The sequence below is a fragment of the Ursus americanus genome, chromosome 6, assembly GCF_024610735.1.
Source record: "Ursus americanus isolate L20-20 chromosome 6, mUrsAme1.1.p, whole genome shotgun sequence".
Lineage (NCBI taxonomy): Eukaryota > Metazoa > Chordata > Mammalia > Carnivora > Ursidae > Ursus > Ursus americanus.
In genome coordinates, this window is record NC_142132.1 from 8323003 (window position 1) to 8349770 (window position 26768).

The 26768-nt window shown below is 53.9% G+C and overlaps 1 protein-coding gene across 1 annotated transcript; it reads right to left on the minus strand.

The window, feature by feature from the left end:
* Nucleotides 1-1612: 1612 nt before the first annotated feature.
* GPR26 (G protein-coupled receptor 26) lies at nt 1613-26514 on the minus strand. The gene is made up of 3 exons (XM_045809341.2): nt 25842-26514; nt 16015-16128; nt 1613-1876 (listed from the first exon to the last, which is right to left on the minus strand). Exons 1-3 carry the CDS (start codon nt 26507-26509, stop codon nt 1645-1647), a joined length of 1014 nt encoding a protein of 337 aa, XP_045665297.1. The 5' UTR covers nt 26510-26514; the 3' UTR covers nt 1613-1644.
* Between the last annotated feature and the right edge of the window lie 254 nt (nt 26515-26768).

Here is a 26768-nt window from a genome sequence, read left to right on the forward strand (position 1 = left end):
CCTCCAGGCAGGTGTAAGCACACCTCCAACTATAACTGACAGGTGCCCAGGCCTGGGAAGCTACGTCTGTCCCTGTTCTAGTCTCCATGAAACCCTTGAAAGGAGGCAAGACTGGGCCAGGCTCAGTTATCTCTTTTCTAAATGGAGAGCAAAGTTAAATAAGGCAACATCTTTTCAAGGAGACGGGCACGACACTTCTCTGTCTTTCCATACTGGGGCCCCCTGGCAGTAAAAATTGTCAGATTCTTCCCAGTTGGTCCCTGCTGGACCATGTCCTCCACCCCCTCCCCCCCGCACTTCCAAAGTTAGGACACACAGAACTGGAAAGAGACAATGAGCTATCAGAGTCTGTGGCTCCCCGTCCTTTCTATGCCGGAGGCATCAGAACACAGGACCGAGAAATACTGTTCTTAGCATTCACACTTCATCCAAAATGATAAAGATGGATGGGTAGAAAGCACAGCCCACTCACCTTGGCTTCCGTAACTCAAGATGGGGCTGCTAATGGGTTGGCATAGGTACTGAAGTTATCATTTTTGATAAAAATGTCACCCTCCCTTCATCAACACAGGGCACTTTCTTGATCACCTGGGACAGCCTCGACCTTTTGTTGATAGACTCATGGAGACTAGATGTGGACCCACTAGGACCATGGAACCCAGTGCCTTAGAACCAACGCTCGAACCCTGCTCAGGTCAGTTCTTGCGGGTGCCTCTCACAGGATGTGCGGGTGAGATGTGTGAGACAAGGTGAAAGGCCTCCTACAAATTCAGTCGTAACCAGGGGTGGGGGCACCAGGCTGCCACCTTCCTCCTGCCTCTCCTTGGCTCCAACAGTTATGATGTGTGAATCAGAAGAAGGTGACTTCAAGGTCAGACCTCCAAGAACATTAATACATGTATTGCCTGCCTATTTAAACCATTTTCATGCTAAGATTGTCTACACACACGAACGTTAGCTTTTGCGGGAAAGTGGGGGACCAGATTTAATCCAACAGAACCATTTCTAAGACCGCTGCTCGGCAACAATGGGGTAGCCGCTAGTTGTTAAACGTTTTCCCCTTGGGCTCAGGGTCCCAAGAGTCCCAGCAGAGCACAGTTTAGTGAGTACCAGCTGGATAATATTTGGGTTAAAGCAGCCACCACTACCATGTGGAGAAGAGTAGCCATGCTGGACATAAGGCCGAATGGCCACTGCCAACCTCACTTTCAGCATGACTGATGTCCCCTGGAGACCACCACTATTCTTCAGCATGGATCCCAATGCCTAGTGGCTAGGAAGCAGGTGGACGCCATGCTTCCCCACCTGCCACCAGCACTGTGTGTCCTTGATCATGACTGGACTCAGCGTCACTCCTGGGGAGTATCTGGGGAGTCCAGGAGCTCCAAGGGGCTTCTCCAAAAGAAAAGCCCAGAGTGCATAACCACGGTCGTCCTTTGGTGCAAAGGAGGGACAGTCCAAGCTCTGCCCTCAAGGAACCGGGAAGCAGACTTCAGAGCCCCTGCGAGCCAGGGAACCGTCCTGGAATCTGGCTGGCCGGCCAGGTGGGTGGCAGCTGGAGGTGTCCACCCGGGACCCCGAGCCCTCCCTCCCCGCTTCTCACCAACTGTGCCATTCCTCGGTGTCCAGCAAGAGCGGCGTCCTTCACTCCGAGACCGGCAGAATGTTCTGGCTGTGGGAGTCGCCCATGAGGCCCGAGGAGCGGAGGGAGCGCCTGTGCAGAATCCTGTTCAGAATCTCTTTGCAGCTTTTGCGGTACTGGTGTCGCAGTAAGGAGTACACGAAGGGGTCCGACGCGGCCTTGCTGTAGGCCAAGCACTTGGACAGCACCCCCCAGTGGGAGCCGATGGGCACCGAGGAGGACAGCTCCACCAGCCTGCGGAGACACAGGAGCCCGTTACCCAGAGCCCAGCCCCCTCCCCGGCCAAGCCGCAGCTTCTCTGGGACTGCCTCCTAGACAGCACCTTACAGCAACAGCAGGACTGGACGGTGCAGCAGGCCCTCAGTTCACCCCAGCTCCTGGAGTAACAACGCACTTCACACGTGTGACCGTGGAACCCGGCGAGATGTGACTGTCTCCAATTCACGCGTGAGGCAATAGAGGTCCAAGGAGGTTGAGTAATTTGCCTAAGGTCACACGGCCAGTAAACTGTAGAGGCAGGATTTGAACCCAGGTCTGTCTGACTCTGGAACCCAGGCTTACCTAAGAAATAGGCTAGTGGCTAAGAGTGGCCTGGCTGCTGGCTCCAGCTCTGCTGCTGTCGTGCTATGTGACCCTGGGCAAGTCATTTCCCTTCCTCGGGCCTGTAGGTTTTATATGAAAAAGGAGGAGGTTGAATAAGATCATCTCTACGACTAGAAGAGACTGATTCTTTGCGTCAAATCCAGCTCTGCCCTCCTAAGAAGGCTGCCTGGGAGGGAGGGCTGAGATTAATTTTGCAACCGTTCTGCAAAGCTCAGAGTACGTCCTGCATCAGGAAGAAGCCGCAGGTGACAAAGGCCTCTTCCCAGGGTTGCAATTCTGGTGGCCCTTGGCCACAACAGCAGCCAGGGTCCCCTCGAGTGCCCTCATGATACGTGGGAGATACAGCCCATGTCTCAAAGGGGCATTTTTCTGAAAGTCCCCCAGTGCCCATCGAACAGCTCCATTCAGTGGGGCTAACACCAGGCTGTGAGGAAGTGAAGGCCTTCCTCTGTGTCAATGGAATTCCCCCCCCCGCCCAAATCAAGCCTCTTACTCTTTCTCAAGAGTGTCCAGCACCGGTGACCATATTTGGACCTCATCCAGCATGGATATAAGGTAGAAAAGGCCACAGCTTGGAGATCCTGAGTTACCCTCTCCCTGCCCACTGCCAAATGAGGAAACGGAGGCCCAGAGAGGAGAAGGGGTTGCCCAGCATCACACAGCAGGGAGTGAGAGAGGAAGGTCCGGCACCTGCTGTCTAACTGGGATCTGGCACCTGTCTTCCCCTGGGGCAGGGCTGTCTGCAGGATGGCAGGCAGCCGTGGTCCTCAGTGTGGTGGGCTGCCCAGGTGAGGCCCCAGAAAGGACTGAGCTCGGGTGGTCACTCTGCGTGGCCAACCTGAATGCTTTCCCTGACTCTCTTTGGGCCGAGGTTGTGAGGACAAGCTTATGAAGGGAAGGAGGAGAAAGCTGGTAGGGTTCAAACCTCCATTGCCATGCCTCCCCACTTTATAAAATATTTTATTTCTTTATTTGCCAGAGAGAGTGAGAAAGAGAGCGCACAAGCAGGGGGAGCAGCAGACAGAGGGAGAAGCAGACTCCCCACTGAGCAAGGAGCCTGACGCAGGACTCGATCCCAGGACCCCGGGATCATGACAGGAGCCAGAGACAGACACTTAATTTACTGAGCCACCCAAATGTCCCTTTTTGAACAGACCCTTAATGAACCCATTCTGAAACCCTCCCATTTGGCTTCCTGTTTCGAGAACCATGGGCTACCCTTGCCCTCTGACCTCGTGGGAGAATGTGGCCTCATTTCTGCTCATGTCCTTGTTAGCCTGAATGAGGAATGGAGCTGTTAGCATTTAGGAAAGCTGCACTTTTAAGAAACCTATTTTGGGAAGTGATGACTTTAAGGGGACAAAAACTCTGAATTTAGAATTCACACCTGATAATAACAACGAAATAGCTGAATGCCAACACATTGTTGCTATGTGATGCCGAACGGCTTTTCCAAAACGTCTGCTCTCCTCTGTGTCACTAAATTCAGTCTTAGCGTTCTTGGCTCTCCCGAGAGGACTTATTAAAAGAGCCAAATATCATTAAACCATCCAGCAAGATCAACATCATTATTTGCACGTTCTGTAGATTTCACAGTTTAATAAAGTGATTCGGGACCATGTAAGATTTCACCGCTAGATAATTAAGAGATAAAATCTATTTCATTTGATTCTCAGAGATTTTATGTAAAGTCTCAATTCTCTGCCGGGTTCAGTAACGATAATTCCCCGTTGCGTGTCTCCTTTGGGCAAAGTACTTGATGTGCACAGTCTCTCCTCTTACAATTATCCTGTAGCGCGGGCATCATTCCCATTTCACAGACCTGGAAATCCAGGCTCAGAGAGCCAGCGGCTCCTACGTGGAAACCCGGTTCCACCACCTGCAGCCCGAGTGCTGACTAAAGGGACTCAGATCCAGCACCGCAGACGGGACAAGATGAGCTCTCCATCTCTCCCAGCCCGAGAACCCCTTCTCCACGGTTCCGCGCTGCCCGGAACGTTGTCACTTGCCCCTGACCACAGCACACTCAATGACTCCTGCTCTGAAAAGCCAGTAAGTGGCCTTCATCAGGGCCTCCAGGCAAAGAGATGTGCTGGATGAGCACAGGCCTGGACGCGGCTCTGGTGGGGCACCACCCCCTCCCATGCTCGCATGTGACCGGCAGACCCACTCCCTGCACCTCCTGAGCACGTGGCCCCTGCCCCACGCCGTGCACCTGCTGTGACCGGCTTTGCGCCAACGTAGCTCTGACAGTTCTAAGTCCCCATTTGTTCGAGGGGACCGAGAAGGGGCCGGGATTTCCACATTGCCACGACGGCTGCTTTCTCATTCTAGATCTGGGCAGGGCTACCAGGCGGCCCCCTCCAGATGACCCTGTATAGAGGGAACCCTCCAGCCCGTGTTATGCCAGATCTAGCTCCGCTCAGCCCCTCCGAGCCCCCTCCCCTCCAGGAAAGGGGCATTACTGTTCTGATCAGTCTTATTCTCTGTGAGGGCAAGGTCACTGTGTGCTGAAGGTTCCTGCTGCTGTGCCTCTTCTCTCTTTAGTGAAAAGGAAAAGCATGTGGTGGATGATTGAACTCCCCTCTCCTGCCCTGGACGGCTCTGACCTGAGAGCCCCGAGTTTAGGGATTATTGGGCTCAGGTGTTCATAAAGCAGGACTTCGTTTCCCTTTGTTCTATCACCTGCTGTGGGTTGAACTGTCTCCCTGAAATCCCTACGTTGAAGTCCTAACCCTCAGTACTTCAGAGTGGGACCTTATTTGGAAGTGGAGTTGTTGCAAACGAAATCAGTGAGGATGGGGTCAGCCTGGAGTTGGGTAGGCCACTAACCAATATGACCGGTGTCCCTATAAAGGGGGTACTTTGGCCACAGAGTCACACAGAGAGAAGGCCATAGGGAGAGGGAGGTAGAGAGACTGGGGGATGCTTCTAGAAGCCAAGGAATGTCAAAGACTGACAGCAGACACCAGAAGTCAGGGGAGGGCCCTGGAACAAGTTTTGCCTCATCCCCGGCCTCAGAAGGAGCCAACCTTGCCAGCACCTTGATCTTGGATTTCTAGCCTCCCGAACTGAGACAACACACTTCTGTTGTTTAAGCCACTCAGGGGTAGCTTGTTCCGACAGCACTGGGAGACGAATACACACCCAGTGAGGAAGCCCCTGGGGCGGCAGGGGGCGGTTAGGCAGGGCCGGCTGTCTGTGACTATAATAACACAACAGGGTACCAAGCCCCGCTCTGTTCCCAGAGCTGTGTGTGCGGCAAGGTGGAGCCCAGGGTTTGCAGAAGCATTGGACACTGCCTCTTCTTCGACATGCAGGAAGCAGAGCTCCTTGCCGCCCATCCCTGACCTTCCATTAAGCACCAAAGTGACTCTCCATGCCTTTACTGCCTGGGATACAAACCAGGAAAACCTCTGCCAGCGGGCTCTGCTCGGGGGGGGGGGGGGGGGGGAGGCGGGAAATGTTTATGCTTCTGTGCTCCAAGTGCACACGGGCCTGCCCCCGACGGCCCTGACACAGCTCCCCGCTCAAATCCCCCAGCGTGGGAGGCCACACTCTGGGTCCGCAGGGCAGACTGGGGAGGGGGAAGAGGGGCAGGAGGCTGCATTTCCAGCACGCCAGGTGATTCTGCCACAGGTGGTTCAGGGATGTGCTGCGAGTACCCGGGGGTGTCCGAGCGCTGCCAGGATGGGGGCAGGTGTGAAATGCCGCAGGATGGGGCCTGTGCACACATAGGAAGCAGAGCCCAGGCATGGATATTCTTCTGACTCAGGGTGACGCACAGCAGATCCCCACAGACCCCCTCCCTGCGCCTCACTCCGCCAGTCCGCGGTGCCTGGCCCCACCTCTGCACCCCTCTGCCCTGCATTCACTGGGGGGATTCTTCCAGGGAGCCATGCTCCACTGTCTTGGCAGGAGGCCCCTGATCTGGGTCACTGGCAGGTCCCTGCACGAGCTGTTACCGCAGAGGGCTGATGAGGCCCAGAAGCCCCCGCCCCCTCACCCTTCACCCCCAGGTCTCATCTCCACCCGGCAGCCTGGCAGTTCTGCCTGAAGGGAGGATGGGGGTACCTTTGCCAGAACTCCAAGACATTCTCTGAACCTCCAGAGAGACCAGTGTCTCCATTCTGCTCGACAATGAGAATCTCCAAGGAAACGAAATTCTGGGGGGAGGACAGGACCAGTAATAGCAGCAGCTGTGGACCCAGCTCCCCTTCCAGCTCCCCCGGGGCTCAAGGCTTTGACGGCCGCTTCACATTGTCTCAAGCCCCTGACAGAGGCCCCTCTACTGCCCAGAGGAGGAACCATGGCACGGTGGCGTGCCAAGGCCACACGGCCTGGATGTGGAAAAACCAGGAGTTGAAGCCTGGGCTGTGGGCACCAGCGAGCACGTGCCTGTCTGGTGCCGGGATGCCCCTCCCAGCTCCTCGACCCCGTTCCAGGGTACAAAGGCCTGTACCTTCAACTCTTGCACGTAAAGCAGTAAATTAGTGCCCTCTCTGTACACCTTCAGTACCTCCTTCCTCTCTACTCCCCCCGCTGCCGTGCACACACCCTGTACACACACACACACACACACACACACACACACACACACTCGCTGTGCACCAAAGGCGACATGGGCCACAGAACATTCTTTGGGAAGCCAGCCTGACGTCTTCCCAAGACTCCTGGAGAACTTGGCTTCTGTATTTGGAGACCTGTAAGTAATAAGCTGACACTTTACATTTTCACGAGATATTAGACTAGAAGACATTTTATTAAAAGAATATTAACACTGGACAACCACCTGCTTATTGAACCCCTCTGCCATCTACATAATTCCGTGACTTTGAAAAGCCAGAACAATGTGCTGTCAGGTCCACTAATGCTTCAAAGCCGCACTCTGGTGATTTGGGACAACCGTAATTATCCGTAAGCATATGTCGCTGCAGAGATAATAGCCTTACTAATGCTTCTAGACATGTGAATTTGAATTCAGAAAAATTTAATTAGAGCTTTTGGTTGAGGATCTGTTGTGGATCTTCAGACCCTGCTCAAACATTTGGAAAAAGCCAAATGTGACCCATCAGGGCTCTAAGGACCTGGGAGCCACCGGGAGTGTGTGTCAGAAGGTAGCCACTCCCCTTAAGAGTGAAGGTGGAGATTTCCAAGTGGCTCTTTGGTTGGGACAGTTGGTGCAACTGTCGTCCTGAAAGGTATTTGCTGCACGGCCCGCGCTGTGCCAGCCAAGTCTATGGATGGCTCCCGCTGCCCGAGCTGATGGCCTCTGGGCCCTACTCCAGGTCTACCCAAGCTGCGGTCAGCCAGGTGGTCAGAGGTGACCCCATGCAAACCCACCACTTCTACCTGCCTTTCCCCATAGGGGTCGGGTGCTGTGTCTGGGCTCACCCGGACCTGCTTGGGCGTAGGAATTTGAATGGGCTTCTACCCCGTAGATGGGCGTCTCTGTAGTTCCCGTTGCCTGGTCCCCAGGCTTTGGAGATACAGCATGGCTGCAAGGTTAAATTATTGCCAATAGGCTTGACACTGACCTTTAACCCTTAATCCTGCCAGTTGTTACTCCTGTGACCTTAGGTAACTCATCTCACCTCTGAACCTCTGTAAGACAAGGATTCTAGTACTTACCTTGCAGGAGAGCTGTACTAAGTGCAATCAGGTACGTACTGGTAACCCCGAGGTGCGTTACAGGTATCCCATGATAGGTGACAGGTGCGGCTATCAAGACTTTGAGTTCTCCAAGAAGGGGAGCTTGAGAACCTATTTGAAGACCTGAATGGTTCTTGACCCAAGAATGATGCCTTCCTATCTAAGAAAGTTATCAGGGAGATGGGAATAGATGGGGACCCCCCCCCCCAGCCAGCCAGATCTTTCCTGATCAACTCAAAAAGGTGGCAGAGGTCACAGCAGAAGCCCCTTCTCTTTTCCAGCATTCCAATTCTGCCAGCTCCCAGCATTCACCACGGCGGTCCTGACATGGACCCGCCCTCTTGCACACGTCCCCATCTGTAAGGCTGTATGGGTGCAAGTGGAAAACAGACCATGTGGATAGACAGTCACTGCAGAGTGGGGGCAAATACTAGCTTCCCAGCTGGCAGCTCAATGATGGGTTTAGGTGACACCTGGATAGCTGGCTCCCACTCATCCCCCAAACTGCATCTTTCTGCGTCTGAGTGGGTCACAGCACACAGTACCTTCCTACTTCCTTCTGGAAGGAGGGCGGGAACCCCTGTGTTCTCAGAGGAGAAGCAGAGCAGTGCAGCACGAGGGCCTTGCACGGGCAGACTGGAGCTGGAACCCCAGCTGAGTCAATGACTGGATCGGGCGAGCCTAGAACCTGTCTTAGCCTCAGTATCCTCACCTCAAAATGAGGGTGAGACGTAGGCAGGGAGGGTGGCGCAGGTCTGGGCACAGAGGTGGGGCTCAACAGGATTCGTTCTGGAGTCAGAGCTGGTTCTTAGCTTTTCCTCTCCGAATTCCACATGGTCAGCCAGTTGCTGCCTCGGGGGTTTTGACCGTCATTTCCGTGCATGGGAGCGAGGCAGAGAGCAAAGAGTTGGTGCCGTACCCAGAGAGTCGCCGGGGCCGCTCCGTGGCTGGCCGAGACCGGGCTCAGGCTGCCCAGCAACCTTTGCCTCGTGAGCACAATGATCTTTGCAATTCCTTCCCTCTCTGTGCCTCAGTTCCCCCATCTGCAGGGTGTCGCTCACAGGGCTTGCCCAGCCCAGCCCTTGGGAGCAGCGCAGGGTGCAGGAGGATAACATGAAAGTGGCCGGAAGGCACAGCCATGTCAGGTCCGGCTAACCTGGTCCCAGAACGTAACTCTTAGCTCCCACAAGCCCACCTCTGCCCGACACGCTGCCTCCTGGGGCTTGTTAACCCTCATGAACCCAGGAGCCCTACACACCTCAGGGACCTGACCCCTGGCAGGGACCCCACTGGCCTCATATTCTGGTTGCTACTTTAGGGCCCCGCTGCCGCTGAGCTCAAGTCACTGGAACCCTCATCAACCAAGCACCTGGCAGGTCAGAGAGACACAGCTGCCTACTGCCCCCAGGAGAGCTTGTGTTGTTTGACCAAGGAGGTAACCTCCTTCTCCCTGAGCTCGGGAACTCTCCAGGGCCCACCCCTGCCCTGTTCCCAGAGTTTCGGCCTGTCCCAGGGCAGGGTGGCTCTCCACAAGGCCTGCTGAGGGGCGGCCGGCTGGCCTGAGTCCAGGAGCACCTGTGTGATGGTTAGTGTCACGTGTCAGCTTGACTGGCCACGGATGCCTAGATTAAACCTTCCAGTGAATCTGTGGGGGTGTTTCCAAATGCGCTTAGCGGTTGAATCAGCAGACTCAGTAAAGCAGGTTGCCCTCCCAGCTGGGTGGGCCTCAGCCGATCTGTTGAAGACGTGAATAGAGCCGGAGTCAGAGGAGAGAGGAATTCGCCCCTTTTTTTTCTTGCCTCACTGATTGAGCTGGGATATCTGGTCTCAGCTTCTCCAGCTCTTGGGCCACGACTTAGACCATCAGCTCTCCCAGTGGCTGGGCCTGCAGATTCAAACTGAGTCACACACCAGCTTTCCAGAGTTCCCGGCTTACAGAGGGTAGATTGGGGGACTTCTCACACTCTCTCTGCTATCCTACGATCTGTCCCTCGATCTCCCTATGTAGCTATCCTACGTGTCTGTTTCTCTGGAGAATCCCAATACCACGTGGTCATTTGACAAGGTTGTCTCTCCCCGTGGGTAAGAGGGTTCAGGGGAAGGGAGTCAGGGAGCAATCTGCATGCCAGACATTTTAATGCCACAGCCACAGACGTGCGTGAGAAAGCAGGGGAGAGGTGGGGTCTGCGAAGACCCACCAAGCTTTCTGAGAGTCTGAAGAGCTGGTAGGCAGCCTACTGAGGCTGGAGGCCCAGCTCCACCATGGACTTGGTGTGAGAGTCTAGGCAATGCAATGGTCCCTACAACCCAGGCTCGTTTCCTCATCAGTGAAGTGTGTGTGTACATGCGTGTGTGTGAGTGTGCATGTGTGTGAGAGTGAGTGTGTGAACTGGACCTGTGGTTCTCAACACCACTCAGGATTAGAATGCCCTGGGAGATTTGAAACCACCAATGCCAGGCGCCACACCGGGGCTGCTAACTAAACTGGTCCAGTGTGAGGTCTGCGTGGGGTTCGGGGGCTCAAGCTCTCCAGATAATGCTAATGTGAAGCCAAGTTTGCAAACCACACAGCCTGCGCCTCGTCTTCTCAGGCAGGGGAGGCGTTCACTCACTGCCCTTTCCCACCGCTCCCGGCCTGGCTTCACGGTGCCCCTCGGCAGGCGCTCAGCTGCCACCAGCCGTGGGTACCCGCTGGCCCGCAAGGCGCAACCAGCTTGCGCTCCCTGGATGGGAGACCACGAAGGGACCGTCCCTTCCAATACCCCCGGCTCTAGGTTCTCCGCAAGGAATCACTTCCTGCAAGAGGTTAAATCCTCAACTACACTTCGGGAGTGGGGTCTGTCTTCAGCTCCTTCTGAGGTGGGAGGTCAAGTGGACACTTGGAAACCCGGCTGGGAAGAGCAGGAGAATCCGTCACCACCAGAAGCGACCGGCATTCCAGTGTTGGTGGCAACGGACAGAGCTGAGCGCCGTGCCTGGTTACCTGATGGGCTCCCTGCACCCAGTGTGTGGTTCCTGGCCGGGCTCTAAGCAGGATGGGAGAGTTTGGGGCAGGTTCTCTGGGGGTGAGTATGAGAGCAAATCCTGCCCCAGCCCACCCTGTTTGGCAGTGTGGACCCCGTGGCTGTGAAAGTGTGGTTCTGATGTGACCCGGGCCACACCCAGGAGACCCCTGGAGCCCACAGAACTCCCTCCATGTGAAGAGCATGCTGGCCTATGCCCGGGGCGTGTGCCTGGGGCCTCCCGTGACCATAAACACTACACACCTCATCAGAACCTCTTCTCATGTCGTGTGGGGATGGGACAGGTGGTTCCAAGAGGGGTATAATTTCATGGGGACTAACTATGTGCCAGCCACAAACTTGCCTCCCTGCCACCCTTGTTGGGGCCTGATGTCCCCCCATTCAAGCCGTCCAAGAGCCCCTGCCTCGGTGCACCTGAGGTGGAGGGAGACAGTGACTTGGCCACTCCATGTATGCTCCCAGATAAACTCTGATATGGAGCAGGACCCTGGACAGGGAAGCAAGTGAGGCAGAGTGTCCTGAGCACTCATGCAGCATAGCAGGACTGGGGGTCCCGGGGGTTCCTGGTCAGCGAAGGACGGTGATATGAGAAGCTAAAGGGCAAGGGAAGAGGGTGCTGGGAGGAAGGGCATCAGCACACCTCATACCCCAGACTCTCTGACTACAGACCAGTGCTGTCCAATAGGAAGAGAAGGCAAGCCACAGGTGTGAAAAGATACAGGTGAAATTAAATTTAATTGTATAGTTTATTTAATCCAAGGTATCACTATTCTTGATGGAATCAATATAAAGTGTGTGTGCATATACATATTTTATATGTATTACTGATTATATTATTGATAATAATTGATTATATGTAATTATTGATTATTGATTATACAATATTGTTAATATTATTAATATATTATATTGAATATATATATTTGGTCATGCTAAGCCATGGAAACTCAGTGTGCGTTTTCTACCTACAGAGCATCTCAATTCAGACAGGCCATGTTCAAGTGCTCTAAACTTGGGTAATGGGTAAACACCATGCAGGGCTCTAAACCCGGCTCATGCTGTCCCTTCTGCTTGGATCGTCCCTCCAGCATAGCCAAACCCACTTCACAAGGCTGGTCCAGAAAGCTCCAGCCAGGAGAGCTCCCTCCGGCCTCAGAACCATTGGACCCTGTCCCTATCAGATGACATGATATAGTGCTCTGTCCGGGTGAGAGGCCCATATCTACGGGGTCAGTGTCTCCACAGAGGGGGTCTCTGGCAGGACCTCCTTCTGCAGGGTCTTTTTTATGCTCTGCACAGAGAAGGTGCTGGAGAAATGTGTGCCGAAATGAAATGAGGGAATGTCTGCATATTTTATGAGGTTTGCTTAGGATGGTTCCTTTGCTCACCTAAGAAAGCCAAGACAGGAGCTGGGTGGGCTGGTGGCAGTGGGGGAAAGAGAGTCTCTTCAATACAGGGTGTTGGGTAAAGTGGACGGCCACATGCAGAAGAATGAAACTGGACCACTTTCTTACACCGCCCACAAAAATAAACTCAAAATGGATTACAGACCTAAATGTCAGACCTGAAGCCATAAAACTTCTAAAAGAAAACACAGGCAGTAATTTCTCTGACATCAGCCGTAAAAACACTTTTCTAGATCTGTCTCCTCAGGCAAGGGAAACAAAAGCAAAATTAAACTATTGGAACTACACCAAAATAAAAAGCTTCTGCACAGCAAAGGAAACCATCAACAAAGTGACAAGGCAACCTACGGAATGGGAGAAGATATTTGTAAGTGACATATCCGAAAAAGGGTTCATATTCAACATGTATAAAGAACTTACACAACTCAACACAGAAAGAACAAATAATCCAATTAAAAGATGGGCAGAGGACCTTGAACAGGCATTTTTCCGAGGAAGACAGACAGATGGGCAAAAGACACATGAGAAGCTCAACATCACTCATCGTCAGGGAAATGCAAATCAAAACCACGATGAGATACCACCTCACACCTGTCAGAATGGCTAGAATCAATACCACGGGAAATAACAAGTGTTGGCGAAGATGTGGAGAAACGGGAACCCTCGTGCACTGTTGGTGGGGATGCGAATTGGGGCAGCCACCGTGGAAAACAGTGTGGAAATGCCTCAAAAAATCAAAAATAGAATTACCATATGATCCAGTAATTGCACTACTGGGGCTATATCCCAAAGAAAATAATACCAATTTGGAAAGATATATGAACACTTCTTTTCATAGTAGCATTATTTATAATAGTCAAGATATGGAAGCAACCCAAGTGTCCACTGACTGAGGAATGGATAAAAAAGATGTGATACACACACACACACACACACACACACACACACACCCCGTGGAATATTACTCAGCCATAAAAAGAACGGAATCTTGCCATTTGCAACAACATGGATGGAGCTAAAGCGTATAATGCTACGTGAGACAAGTCAGGGAAAGAAAGAAAAATACCATATGATTTCACTCGTATGTGGAATTTAAGAAACAAAAAAGAAACAAAGAAAAAAAGAGACAGACAAAAACAACAACTCTTAAATACAGAGAACAAAGTGGTGGTCGCCAGAGGGGAGCGGTGGGCGGGGGATGGGTGAAATAGAAAGAAGGGGTCAAGAGTACGCTTGTCTCAATGAGCACCAAGTAATGCACAGAAGTGTTGAATCACTGAATTATACACCGGAAACTAATATAACACCGTATGTCATTTATACTTCAATAAAAAAAATTAAAATTTACCAGCACCCCCAAAAAAGAAAGTCAAGCCAGGAGCTGGTCGCTGGTGGTAGTGAGTGTGGGGGTGGCTTCGCCAGACTATTTGGATGTATGAGGTTTTCCGGGCATAGCTTTTTCTCCTTGCTAAGTTGCCATTCGTCCCCATAAAAGATGAATGGTTTTGCGAATATTTTTAAAAACCCCAAATGCATCAAATCCATTTGGAGGGAACATATTACATTGTGAATCTACCATCAATTTTACTGAAACGTTATTTTCTGGGCACCATTAGAGGAACCAAGCTATAATCAGAAAAAAAGGAAAATTTTGTTGGGAAATGAGATTAAGCCAGAGAAAAATCCAATAGTTTAGAGCTGGAACCACATTACCTATTCTCCTCCGAGGGTTCAAGTTCCTGTCATTAGCCCACAGGTCCCCTTTCCTGTGGGACCTAAGAGGAGAACTGTCTGCCTGCCCTCCCCTCCCACTGCCTCCTTCCTGGTTGGATTGAGTCCCCTCACTGCACGCACCAGCCAGTCGTAGTACGAGGGAGGGAGTGCCAACCACAGACGTCATCCACGTCAGGCCTGTGCTGCCCACGCTCCCCACGCTCAAAGCCCTTCAGTCCTCAAAACAGCCCAAAGAGGCAGGCACTGCTCACTTCGATGGGAGGCTGGAGGCTCAGAGAGGTGATACCGCTGGCCCAGGGTCACACAGCAGGAAGAAGTACAGCTGTGGTTTGAACCCAGGTGGGCACATTCCAGAGCCCATGCTGGTCACCACCCTGGGGCCCTACCCTGGGACAGCAACAGAAACCCACTTGCCTCTGCCTGGGCTTCATGTCCGCTGGAAAACCTGATCTATGCAAGCTCTGGCGTCCTGGCTGGGTGTGGCGTGTCTAGACCACGGGTTCTCACCCAGGGGGAGGCTGATCCCCAGGGCAGTGTCTGAAGACATTTCTAGTCGTGAACGCGGAGCAGGAGGGAAGTAGAGGCGAGTCATGGGTAGAAGACACAGGGCTGCTAACAGCCTCCAATGCACAGAGCAGCCCCACCACAAAGGGGATCCCACTCAAATTGTCAGTAGTGGGGAGGTCTAGTCACCGGCTCTAGAAGTAAGAACTGATGGCTCTGCTCTGCCCAGGTCAGACCTATCCAGGGACCTGCAGGCTGTCCCAGGTCCAACGTGCAAAGCAAGATTTCCCCCAGAGGAAGCGGCTGTGAAAAGACAATGGAAGACTCTCCAAGAGGAGTAAAGCCAGGGGCTGCCCTGGGCGAGCAGGGCCCCTAGGAGGAGGGGCTGAAGAAAGTGGGGATTTCTCCAGGGAACCAGATGTCAGCTCAGCATAGGGATGCACGGGAGGAACCGGGAGGCCTGGCTACGGTGGGTTCCTCCTCCCCAGAGCATGCAAGCCCGCCCCGGGGGACAGCAAGGCAGGGGGTCCCTTCCCCCTGCCAGCCGAGGACAGCGCATGGCGTGGGACGCTGGGATACTGGGCTGTGTCCTCTTCAATTTCTCTCTCTCTCTCTCTCTCTCTCTCTCTCTCACACACACACACACACACAGACACACACACACCCTGCACAAATCCTACTTCCCAGGCTCAACATCCACTTCCTAATTAAACATCACAACGTCCCCTTTCATTATCAACTTCCCAAACAGCTAAGCCCGGCCGGATACAGAGTTGTGGGTTTTTTTTCCCATCCAGTGTGCAAAACTGATGGGATGGTAATTTTTGCCTGGCTACAGCATGAGAGAAATCCTGCAGCTAGAGCAGGTTGGCTTTGGGAACGCACAGCCCCACGGCCAGCGAGCTGCGCCTCGGAGCACGGGGTGGGTGGGGGGGCTGCAGATGGGAACAAAGGTGGCCGGCTCACAGCGCCTGCACGAACAGCGGGAGGTCCCCAGAGCGGCGGGACAGACAGGCCTACCCGGCTGGGCACGGAGCAGGATCCCTGCGCCCTGTGCCGATGGCATGTGGTGCCCGCTGTCGACCAGGGTGTCCAGGCGGAGGACGCCCGGGGGACGGGGCCACACCGTGCTCCGTGGGCAATAGGAGCCCAACGAGAGCAGGGTGTTTCCTCTGTCCATTGTTCCCCTTTCCTTTCCCTTCAGGCCACTTAGGGCTGGGGCCGAGGCTGCAGGGTTAGACGATGTGATTTGGGAGTCTTTCCCATTCCTTCTGGTTCTGAAGGCTGAAGAGAAAAAGCAGGCATCCTCCTTCTCACCAAACCTGTCCAGTTCACGGTCACCCCCAGCACACCGTCTGGAAACATGTGTCCGAGAGAGGCCGGTGACTGCTCCAGGTCATGCGGGCCCTGCTTTGTCCCCTAAAGCCCCGGTCCCGCCAGTGAGGCTCACCTGGTGATCACGTAGGGCGCGAAGCACACGAGGAAGGTCCCTATGAAGGTGCTGATCTTCTTGGTGGCCCGCTGCCGTCTCCTCTTCTGCTCCTCCAGACAGCGCTCCCGCACGCTGCGCGAGAGACGGGAGGATGACTTGTTATGAATGAACACAGGCCGGGCCTTGAGTGCAGGGACTCAGGGAGGGGCCAGAGAGACCTGAGGTCAAGTCCCAGCCATCAGCATGTGACCTTGGACACGCATGGCATCGCTAAGCCTCAGGGTCATCATCTGTGAAATGTGCATAGTAGTATAATAAAATGCCACCAAGGGCTCTTTCGAGAATTAAATGCAAAAAGCACACAGATGCACGAGATGAGTTCAATACATAAAGCAGATAAAGCCGTTAGCACAGTGCCCAAGTGCAAATAAGTATAAATTTGCATTATTACTGCCCATGAAATTCACCGACCACTTGCTATATGCCAGCGCCAGAGTCTACATTCTCTGAGTGCTATCTGTGATGCTTGTCTTTACCAATATTCATCCTGCCAGGTGTGTTCCACCTTCCACGTGGGTTTCGCCTGCCCTGTGTTACCGTGAAGAGTACGAGCTCAGTGAAGCCAAACAGTTTGCTCAGCTGGTCAATGGAGACAGGACTGGAACCCTTGTCCGTGTTTCTCAAAGCTGGTCCTTTCTACCTGGGCTGACCTGGACTCTTCCTTTCCTCCACGCCTTCAGTCCCGGGTCTTCCATCCCAAAGCCTCAGCCCTGCCTGGAGCTATAGGCCCTACCTTAGGGGGTCACAGGGAGAAGTCACTGGGTTCCTTCAGGGACCAAGCTCAGTGAAGCTAAGAGACTGTCAGGTCTCTGAGAAATCAGGGACACAGCTTCGAGGATGGAATCAGGAGCTTGCTGCCTAGGCTTCTAACCACACCCTGGTCGTGACTCCCCTGGCCCCAGGGACTTTCGAGAACTGACATCTCGTGCCAACGGAGAGATGTGGTTTGTGCCGCCCACTTCCTGCAGCCACAGAGTGATTCATGAGCACCAGTGAGCTGTCTGTCACCACCGTCAGAGAACGCGAAGAGCCATCCGGCCGTTAGGTCTTACATGCTCCGTCCCATGGGATTCCATGTGGGCAGTTGTTCTGCCCACATATTTATTTTTTTTTAAAGATTTTAATTATTTATTTGAGAGAAAGAGAGTGAGCATGAGTTGGGGGGAAGGTCAGAGGGAGAGGGAGAAGCAGACTCCCCACTGAACAGGGAGCCTGATGTGGGGCTTGATCCCAGGACCCTGAGATCATGACCTGAACCAAAGGCAGACCCTTAACTGACTGAGCCACCCAGGTGCCCCATCTACTGTTTATTTTTAGAGCTACCCTATGTCCCAGCAATTGCACTGCTGGGTATTTACCCCAAAGATACAGATGTAGTGAAAAGAAGGGCCATATGCACCCCAATGTTCATAACAGCAGTGTCCACAATAGCCAAACCGTGGAAGGAGCCGAAATGCCCTTCAACAGATGACTGGATTAAGAAGATGTGGTCCATATACACAATGGAATATTACTCAGCCATCAGAAAGGAAAATTACCCAACATTTGCATCAACATGGATGGAACTGGAGGAGATTATGCTAAGTGAAGTGAGTCAAGCAGAGAAAGACAATTATCATATGGTCTCACTTATTTGTGGAACATAAGGAACAGCAGAGAGATGGGTAGGAGAAGGAAGAGAAAAATGAAGGGGGGGGGAACAGAGGTAGAGATGAACCATGAGAGACTATGGACCCCGGGGAAACAAACTGAGGGTTTTGGAGGGGAGAGGGGTGGGGGGATGGGCAGCCTGGTGAAGGGTATTAAGGAGGGCACGTATTGCATGGAGCCATGGGTGTCATATGCAAACGAGGAATCATGGAACACTACATCAAAAGCTAATGATGTATTGTGTGGTGACTAACATCATAATTAAAAAAATAAAATAAATCACGTCATTCCAAAATGAACAAGGAGGAAGACCTTAGACAGAGTTGCCCAGGAAGTGGAGATAACCTGGCCAAAGTAGGCCCTGACTATAGAGCCCTGGCCCCAGAATTAGGCCAGTCTGTTCAGGGAAAGCAAGGAGCAGAGAGAACGTGCATGAGCCAGGTTCACACGCAGCATGAATGCCAGGGCGGCCTCCCCTTCCTTCCACAAACACTGAATCAAAACTCTTCTTCACCGTATTTCCGATCACAGATGGACGATTCCACGTTAGATTGGATTGAAGGCCCCTGAAATTCTTGCAGGACTTTTTCCCCTTGCCTGGGAATGTAGAGTTGGGAACTGGAGTTTGGTTTGGTACGAACAGGTTTCACACTGGCTGGAAAAGGATTGCTATCAAATCACATTACTAATTAATTTCTAATAACTAATATTAGTAACAATCCACATTTCTCGAGGCTTTAACCCGTTGCATTTTAGACACTTTGATGGAGGTTCCTGAGCCTCAGTTTATTTGATGCTCACATCGCTATACATTGAGGATTGATACAACTATAATCTTTTTTTTTTTTTTCAGATAAGCAGATGAGGCCCAGAGGGGTTTAGTAAGTTGCTCAAGATCACACAGCTGGTGAGTAGTGGTGCTAGGATGACCAGCTTGTCCTGGGTAATCAGGGCTGTCCTGGAAAGTCTCGCCTGGAGACTGGACTGGAAACCCCCCCCTCCATCGAGAGCAAACGAGGACAGTCGGTTGCCCCAGGTGATGGCAGGATCTGAACCCAGGTCATCTGACTCTGGAAGCTTGAGTGTCATCTCCCAACTAGTAGGGATCTTCACAAGCCCCTTGGGATGCACCAGGGCGTCATCTTATCCAGAAAATCTGAAGAACACAGCCGACGGGGCAGGAGGACTGGGGGACTTTGCCTGAGGTCACAGAGCAAGAGTCAGTCTTAATCTCCTAGCTCCTCATTTATACTCGGGTCTCTGCAGTCTTCTACGAACGTCCTCTGGCTCTTGTAACATGTGCGTGATATGGGTGGGCGCGGAGAGAAGTCACAGGTCCCCACCTGGGAGGTCTGGGTACCATGAAGTAATTGATTCATTTTTGTCTGCCCAAGACTGTCCTGGTTTCAAAACTCAAACTCCTGTGTCCTCAGAGAGCCCCGTCAGTACTCGGCAAACCAGGACAGTGGTCACCCTAGGGCACAGTAAGTTTGGTATATTCTCTATAACACAGGCCCATTTGTTTTAGCATTGAAATATTTCCCCCAAACATTCATGTAATTGACTTGAGAAATGGTGGAGATTTGGGACACGAGCTGGGTGTCCTGAGCCATCATGGTACACTCACCCCATGAGAGGAGTAGGGCATGCTAGGCATCCCCTAAAATGAGCACCACATCAAGGGTACCCCAAAGAAACCGATGGTGGCACTGGGGCTGGGCCCTCCTCCCATCTGTGATCCTGACGATATGGTCCATTTCTGGATGCTTCAGAATAACCCCAATGAATGAAGGAGTTCTGAGTTAGGTGTCCTAGGCCCAGCTCTGCCCTCATTGCTGTGTGGCCTTGGGGAAGTCACTCAGTCTCTCTGAATCCTGCTCCTCATTTATCCAAGGGGAATTTCATAATGGCTATAACTAGAGCTACCATTTATCAGGGACAGAAATGACTCATCAGCTAGCTAGCAAGCTCTTGAGGAGTGAGGAGCGTCCTCCGACACCCCCAGGAGGGACTGCACTCACTGCTGCGAGCTGAGGACCTAGTTGTCTCCCCTCTCCCCACCGCACCAGATAGTCCTTCCTTAACGACGTGAGGAATACTTAAAAGCAGCTATCGGTAAAAGCTTCGGAAGGATAAACAGGCATATTTCAGTGACCCTAAAGGAATAAAATGGACACTGTACAGGCTGGAATGATCAACGTCACTGCTGTGCACTGTAAAAATCTATGGGGAATAATTCTCTCTGTTCTTGCAAAGCTTCATACAACAGGAAACATTAAATGGCAAGCACTCTGCAGACACAGTATTTCTGTGGGTGTCCGCAGTTCAAAGCTCGATATCTGACATCCAGAAAACACCCAATCAAGTCCATGTGGTATGAAGTGATGAACCCTTAAAAAGACGTCTTAGAAAATTAAGTCTCGATCATTTTTTTAAGTGACCTCCTCAAAAGAGATGATGGTAGAAACCTGTTCTGACACCGGTTTTTTTAAATGAGCCTTAAAAATCTTGAGCCGATTGGACAAAGCAAGGCCGTGAAAGCTTCCACTAGCCTGGAGCCCTTTCTCGTTAATAGTGTGGTAGTAAGCGTGTGGCCCCAGAGCCCGCTGTCTGGGTTCAAATCCAGGCTTCACCACTTAATTGCTGTGTGGCTCTAGGCAAGTTACACAACCACTCTGTTCATCAGCGTCCTCATCTCTAAAATGACAATTCTAAGAGTACGTATCTCCTAGGGTCTTAGTGAGATTAACATCCAAAAAGTACCTAGGACAGCGCCTGACTCAGTAAGCACTCAGTAAATGCTAACCACGATTATTATCCATTCAACATGTTTATTGAACGATTACCACGTTCCAGTACTATCTTGAACTCCAAAACCACAGGGCTCCCCCCCCCCCACTACACAAGTTTTCTCTCTGCCCTAGGCAATTATGACAGAGAGAGAGACAGAGAGTCAGAAACGGCTGTAACCAGGGGCTATGCCGGAGGAGGTCGGAGCTGAATCTTGACTCTCGTGCTGGCTCTGTGACCCTCTCTGGCCTCCAGGAACCCAGTGGATACTGTCTTAACAGCCCCTGGTATTGCTGCAGGTGTCTGAGGCGGATGCCGTGTCTGGGTTAGCAACCACATGGGCTTAGTCATGTCTCTGCTCTGGGACAGACTGGCTGGACCCCACGGTCACACGGTCATGTGTAGTATGGGAAACGCCCTCATCCACCCAACCCAGCTCACAGATGGAGAAAACGAGGCTCAGAGAAGAGAGGAACGTGCCCCGCCCCGGCCCCAGAGAGTGAGATGCTGGCAGAGTCAACACCCAGTTACTGACTCCCGGTCTGGTGTTCCTGGTCAGGAAACACACGGCTGCTTCCCCGAACTCCTGCGAGAGGACGGGTCCATCCTCCCTGCCCAGAGCTCCCCCAGTTTAGAGGTAAGGCAGGGAGATGGCAGGAGAAGGAGGACAAGGCAGCAGGGCACCCCCCTTGTTTATCGTTATTGGGAAGCACAGTATGAGAGCATCTCGCCTGTGCCCAGAACAACAGAATAAAAGCACTCTGCACTCGCTCTCATTTTTGTTCCCCACCATAGCTTTGCAAAACTGAGCTCCTTGAAATCTGGTAGCCCTGTGAGCTGTTGTTTTATTTATTTGCAGATGAGGGCACAGAGGGCCAGTGGGGTTTATGCCATGCCCAGGGTGGCACAATGAGTTCAGGACAGAACCGGGACTCCTGACTCCAAGATCTGGGGTGTTTCCCCCAGATCCTACTCCTCTCCATAGGATCACAGAGCAATAAGCAAGCTGCGTCTAGCCACATGAATGCATTCTCCGGATTGTTCTGGGCACAGCGGTAGCAGCTGGAGTCTTCAGACTTGTACGCTGACTCTGCAGTGCAGAGGGTGAGAGGCCCCAAATCTCTCTGTCCAGCAATCTTCTCCCAGAGTACAAGTGAGTGGATCAGTGTGGGGCTTCCCACCGCTTCTTTGTGACAAAGAGATGGGCTTTCTGGCATCGTGACATGTGCGGCCAGAGAGATGTTCCCCAGTAGGCATCAATAAATGGCGGAATGAACAGAGAAGGCCAGGAATATCTGAAGTGAATAAACGAGGCAATCACAGCCAAAATCTTCCAGTCCCAGACACCGCCATGCCCAACACAATGGTCTGGCCCTGAATGGTCCCCAGATGACCGCAGTCGGTCCTGAGCGCATGCTCCAAGTACTCCCAGGGCAATCCAGATTGTTTGCTGGCTTTTAAAAGAACAAAACAAAAGGCCAGGGAACAGGCTGACCGGTGATGGAGCAGACCTTGGGTCTGGGGTCAGGACGCTAGTGTGAAAAGTCCTGTCCTCAGATCTCAGAAGAGGGGGCCCTGTCCTGGGTCCTGGATAGTGAGGGGACCACGCCCCTCCCCCCAAGAAATCAAGACTTCATGTGCCCACCCAGAGCCCACATCATCCACTCTGGATCAAGCTCCAAGTACCTGGAACCCAGGATTCCCTGCCCAGATGCCCCGTTCCTGCTTGCAGAATGTGAGCAGGCACCCTCCCCAGGCCCATAGCCGAGAGGGTGGAAAATGCCGCAGGTATGCTCGGCTTAGGGTTTGAGGGGTGGAGGCTCCTCGCGGTGCTGGGTAGAGCCAGGGGTGGGGAGGAGAGGCCGGGGCCGTGTGCTTGGAGCTGAGCTGTCAGCTCTCCCCACCATGGACGAGGCTGAACTCCAAGGAGCCCGAGAATTCTAAATTTGAACCCAGCCCTGCAGAGGGTTATAAATGTATACTTGTCAAGGTAGGAGGATAGAACATATTTCATTTAACAGTTTGTAAGTTTAATTTAGAACTTCTAAATATTTATATAGATGGTTTGTGAGCCTCTATTTGCACTTTTGTCCCACCTAGAAATCTTAGGGGCAGAACTGGGCACAAGTTTTGGCTTGAGCCACATTCTCGATCTGTTAAATTAGGCAAGTGCCCTGCCCTCCTTCCCTGGGTCTCCCAGTTTCCTCACTTGTAAAACCAGTGGCACAGTGAGGTTTACCTCCATGGGCCCTTCCATCTCCTATGCCACAGCTTGGACGCCCTCCAGGGCCAGCCCCTTAGCCAATCCTCCGCAGACCCTGGTCACAAAGATGAGTGCGCTTCACCAACTGTGAGGTCACTGACCCGTCCTGGCGAGCGGCGGCCCTCAGCTGGACTGGGGGAGCAGGGATGCCCCGGCACCCTACCTTTGCCCCACGTCAGGTGAAAGCCCACGCCACCGACAACACCAGAGAGAGGACCCCCCTCCCCACTCGTCCGGAGCTGTGGTTTGGGAGAACAGAACCAAGCAAACAGAGCAATTGGAGGACCAGGTGGGTAATAAATATTAGGAATTCCTAATTGCTTTACCAATGTCACAACTTGCAAAACCACCACAGGAAGACGGAATGTGGGGAATGTCTCTCAGGACAGATTTAGTTTAAAACAGAGGGCCCCTGATCTTTTGGCAGTGTTGAAACAGAGGAGCCCAGCCTGCCACTCACGGCGGCGTTAAGCACTCTGTGGGAAAAGCAGGCCCCACCAGGGAGCTTTCTGACAAACGTCACCTTGGGCCTCAGGGAACTCCAAACGGGCCCCTTCTAATTAAGTCCCAGGAGGCCATTAGTGTGGTGGCTGTTAAGGAAACTTCCAGCAAGCGAAGACTCCACCTGCTGCCCTGGCTGTCCCGATAAGGACGCCTGGCTTCTGCTGATCCCCCAGTTCCCTTGGCTGTCAGCACCAAACCAGCCCAGGAGGCTTGGCTGATCTTTCTGGAGCCTTCGTGCCTAGGGCTTGGAGGTTCGAGGGGCAGCCTTCTCCGTCAGACCGAGCTAGCTCTGCAGTTTCTCATTTGTGGAGAGGAAGAGTTTGGAGCTGCCGGGAAAGAAGGCTGTGGATCAGCTGTGAGGAAGCTGGTGCCCTCCTGTGTGGCCATCACCCACCCTCTCGCTCTGGGGACCTGTCTCCGCACAGAAGGCAGGTGGGGTTCCCTGAAGGGACAGTGCTGTCACATGTGCCTGCTACGCTATAACCTCAGGCCGGCGCTCGGCCAGTGGGGCCTGTCTGAACTGGCTGAGGGCCACCGCTGCCCCAGAAGCCCTTCCTCTCCCCAGCCAGGGCCTCATGACACTGGGAATCAGGGCTCCCGAGAGCAGCCCGGGGCTTCAAAGAGGTCAAGCTTCCCCCAGAGGGGAAAAGAGGGAGCATGCTAGCCTGGAGTCAGTGACAGATTTGCAAGAGTGGAAACGGCCCTATATCCTAAATGGGCTAAAAAGGAGCCATGGCCCCTCCAGTTCTGGAACGGGGAAGGACAGCAGGGATGGGATTTACACCGGTCTGAATAAGGACGGATTCCTTTCCTGGCTCAACGCCTTCTCTGCTTAGACTCGTGGTGGGAGGGCCCGCAGTAGGAATCGTTCTAGTCCCGGTTGTTCAACACTCCCTCAGCTTCTAAAAGAGCCCCAGTCAAGTCCTAGGGATGCACCGTGTAAAGTGAGAGCCTCACGCCCGGGAGACGGGAAGGGGAGTAGCTCTGCAGTTGTGGCTGCCGTACATTTCCGTAAGCGACACTGAACCGTGAACAGACACGTGCAGTGAGTCAGCCCGGGCTCTTTGTGGTCAGTGTGCGTGCATGTCACCTGCGACGTGTGCACGTGCGGCGACCCGTCTGTTAGACGTGCAGTTTACACACGAGCATATGCAATGCATGCAGCTCACACATTCACACACATGGGTTCAGAGGCCCGGTGTCTCTGTGCTATCGGTCATGCACATGTAAATACCGTACATGGGGAAGCCTCTGTGGCTGGAAGCTTTGGCCCGGCAGGGAATGAGGAAGGGCCATTCCGAAGTGAAACGATGAACACACACGTGCATGCCATTGCAATGTGCAGACACAGTGAAGTTTAAGGGCTCTTCTTTCTATTGCTCATGGGCAGAAACAACGCACATTGAAGGAAACTTTGCTCAGACTGACACCTCCGGTCTGTCCCCCTCAGCCTTGAGCTTACTTCTCCTTGGGTGGGGAGGGGCATTCACACCCTAAGGACCCAGCTCCCTCACTGCCCCCCCTTAGGAGCTCTCTGTCTACCTCACTTTCTGCGCCATCTGGAAGCCAAAGCCCCCGGATTCAGGGTCCTGGGTGACAGAGGGGAAACCGGCTCTTCCCTGGAATGATGAAATATAAAATGGCAGAGTCCTCAGAGACACCTCCAGCTCTTTCCCCCCTTGGGTTCCTAATCTCATAAGGAAAGCCAAGGTGAGCTCAGGACACCTCAGCTAAGAGTTTCCTCCTTCCTTCCCCGAGATGCTCCAGGGGATGGCAGGAGTTCCTAGGGAGTAGCCGCACCTGAAATGCCCACCCCAACCTGCCTTCTGAGACAGTGGCCAGATGAGGGTGGAGGTGGTGTGGGCAGGTTTTTCCCAGGAGCCTTGTGGGTGACACTCTCCCTCTGCAGGGGCCTCCGGCCTCCGAGTCTGGGAGACGCAGGGCAGTGCCGTTTGGGAAGAGCAGGAAGAGACCCCTCCAGTTCCCTCAGAGCCCTTCAGATGCTCGTTTAAGGATCTCCAGAGGAGGGTGCAGCCCGAGGACTCACACACACACAGGATCAGGAGACAGAGGCATCGCCAGACACAGAGAAAGGAAAGACCCAGAAGAGCTGGACGTTCCCACTTGAAGAGCTCTCCACGGGCTCCCCAAGCATCTAAGCCACACTCTCAGGGCCTGATTAGAACCTTTTAAAGGACTCAAGCACTGAACAGAGATCACTGCCTTCTCGCCTGCTGTTTAAAGGGAAATCGACAAACACATCAAAGAAGTATCGGAAGTCCAACAAAGTTCGGACTCTCCTTTCTACCCCGAGGCTTCAAAAAACGTACAGACCGTTTCACCCACGTTTTTGGCGGCCCTGCTTTGTGGATGCTCTAGGCACCTGTCTCAAGACCGGCAGCACTGGTCCCTCCCCCCCACCTGTGTTTTCCAAAGAAAGAATGGAGGCTCCGTGCGTGGCAAAGGGGCCTGCCCGAGGCCGCACGCTGGGGCCACCTTCCTCCCCAAGAGCCCTCCTGGAACCGAGTCCCCCTCCCGCGGCACCCCCCGCCCAAGTCCTCCCCGCCCCCTCCCTCACCTGGGGTGGATGTCCACGAGCAGCACGAGCGTCTGCATGGTGATCACGTCGATGCGCTTGCAGTGGAAGCGAGCCACCTTGAGCACCTTGAGGTACGTGCAGCAGAGCACGACGAAGGACAGCAGGAAGCTGAGCGCGTGGAAGGCGCCCGTGAAGACGGCGAAGCGCAGGCGCTCGTCGGGCCGCCGGCTGCACAGCGTGCACGACGCGTACAGCTGGTGGAAGCCGAGCCAGGACAGGGCGAGCGCGGCGGCGGGGAAGGCGAGCGCGTGCAACCACGTGTAGGCCACCATGAGCGCGGCGTCGCGGAGGCGCATCTTGGCGCGGTAGCTCAGCGGGAAGACCACGGCCACCCAGCGGTCGATGCTGAGCGCGGCCATGCTGAGCATGGAGTTGGTGGCCAGGAAGGTGTCAAGGAAGGCGGCCAGGCGGCACAGGCGGTCCCCGGCGGGCTGCCGCTGCGCCACGACGCCGGCCAGCGTGAGTGGCATGTTGAGCACGGTGCACAGCAGGTTGCCGCACGTGAGGTTGAGGGTGAAGAGCGCCGGCGCCTGGCGGCGGATGTCGGCGCTGTGCAGCAGGCACAGCAGCACCAGCGCGTTGGACAGCAGCGAGACGCCCATCGTGCCCACCAGCAGCCCCGCCAGGCCCGCGTCCCACGAGTTCATGGTGCGCGCCCGCCGCGGCGCTCAGGGCCCGCCACCCCGCGCCGCCATGGCGCCCCCGCCGCCGCTCAGCCCCGCGCCGCCGCCGCCCCGCGCCCCCCCGGCCCCCGCCGCCATGAGCCCCCGCGCCCGCGCCCCGGAGCTGGCTGCCCGGCGCCCGCCCGCCGCCCTCACCCCATCCCTCTACCCGCGGTCTGCCGCCGCCGCCGCCGCGCGCGCCCGCCGCCGGCTCCCGGCTCTCTCGTCCTGCCCTCTCCCTGCT